Here is a 1032-nt window from a genome sequence, read left to right as displayed (position 1 = left end):
GGGTGGGGGGTGTGTGGGTGGAGAGGGGGGGGAGGGGGGGGGGGAGGAGGAGGAGGAGGAATGGAGACAGGTGATGTTGGCAAGAAGATGGTTCATTTTTCTTACTCTCGAACAGGAGGAGGAGGAGGAGGAGGAGGAGGATGAGGAAGCAGAGCTAGAACCAGGCAAGGCCAAACGCAGCCGTAAAGTTGGGGTCCTCCGTCGTCCTGGAGACCGCTGGATGCTGCGGGGCCCCATCGAGTATGTCCCTCCTGCCACAGTGGAGGTTATGCTGAAACGAACGGCAATCCCACTGGATGAGAACGAGGGAATCTACGTACGGGACATTAAAACCGGAAAGGTTTGTGAGACTGAAGACTGACCAGAGACTGAAGTCCATGATAAAAGTCAGTGATTTCAGCTCACAGGGACACAGGAGCTGTTGGTCCACTGCTGCCCCCTGTGGTTGGTTACTGTTAGGATTCCAAACTGTTAAGTTGAAAAATATTTTCAGACATTACTGTCAGACATTATCATCATATCATCAGATAAAGGTGTAAATTAGTGAAGTTAGTAATCCTGTAGCAAGTTCAAATTACAAAAATCGATTAGCAGCAAAACAGGGATGGTTGTTAAGAAGCAGAACAAATAATTCAGCAACAATTCACACTAGTAAACAAGGAAACCAAAGTATCAAACTGACATAAAAAAACAAAAACAAAAAACCTCAGTGTTCATGGTCTTTGTCAAACTGACGGTTCTGTATCAAACTGGTCTCCCTCAGGTGCGGGCCGTGATTGGACACAGCTACATGCTGACTCAGGACGAAGAGCTGTGGCAGAAGATTCTCCCGGCTCAGGTGGAGGACCTCCTGGCATCGCCCTTGGATCCACTAGCCAACCGCTCGCAACGCATTTCTGCTGTGTCGGGGGTGTCTGTCAGAGACAAGACCCGTGTGGTCTCCTTCAGGGTCCCACACAACGCCGCTGTTCAGGTGTACGACTACAGAGAGAAAAGAGCCAGGTGAGGGAGGGGCCGGTGGGGGGGGGGGGG

At 50.9% G+C, this 1032-nt stretch overlaps 1 protein-coding gene across 2 annotated transcripts in view; it reads left to right on the top strand.

The window, feature by feature from the left end:
- Positions 1-1032, top strand: part of mvp (major vault protein) — a 7813-nt gene that overhangs the window by 3618 nt on the left and 3163 nt on the right. For both annotated transcript variants that reach the window (XM_008330390.3, XM_008330391.3), the window contains exons 9-10: positions 116-340; positions 764-1002. In XM_008330390.3, the coding sequence (XP_008328612.1) occupies positions 116-340; positions 764-1002 (464 nt within the window). The remainder of the gene's footprint in view (positions 1-115; positions 341-763; positions 1003-1032) is intronic.

The sequence above is a fragment of the Cynoglossus semilaevis genome, chromosome 17, assembly GCF_000523025.1.
Source record: "Cynoglossus semilaevis isolate Cse_v1.0 chromosome 17, Cse_v1.0, whole genome shotgun sequence".
In the NCBI taxonomy this organism is placed as follows: Eukaryota; Metazoa; Chordata; class Actinopteri; order Pleuronectiformes; family Cynoglossidae; genus Cynoglossus; species Cynoglossus semilaevis.
This window is presented reverse-complemented; position numbering and strand designations above follow the sequence as displayed.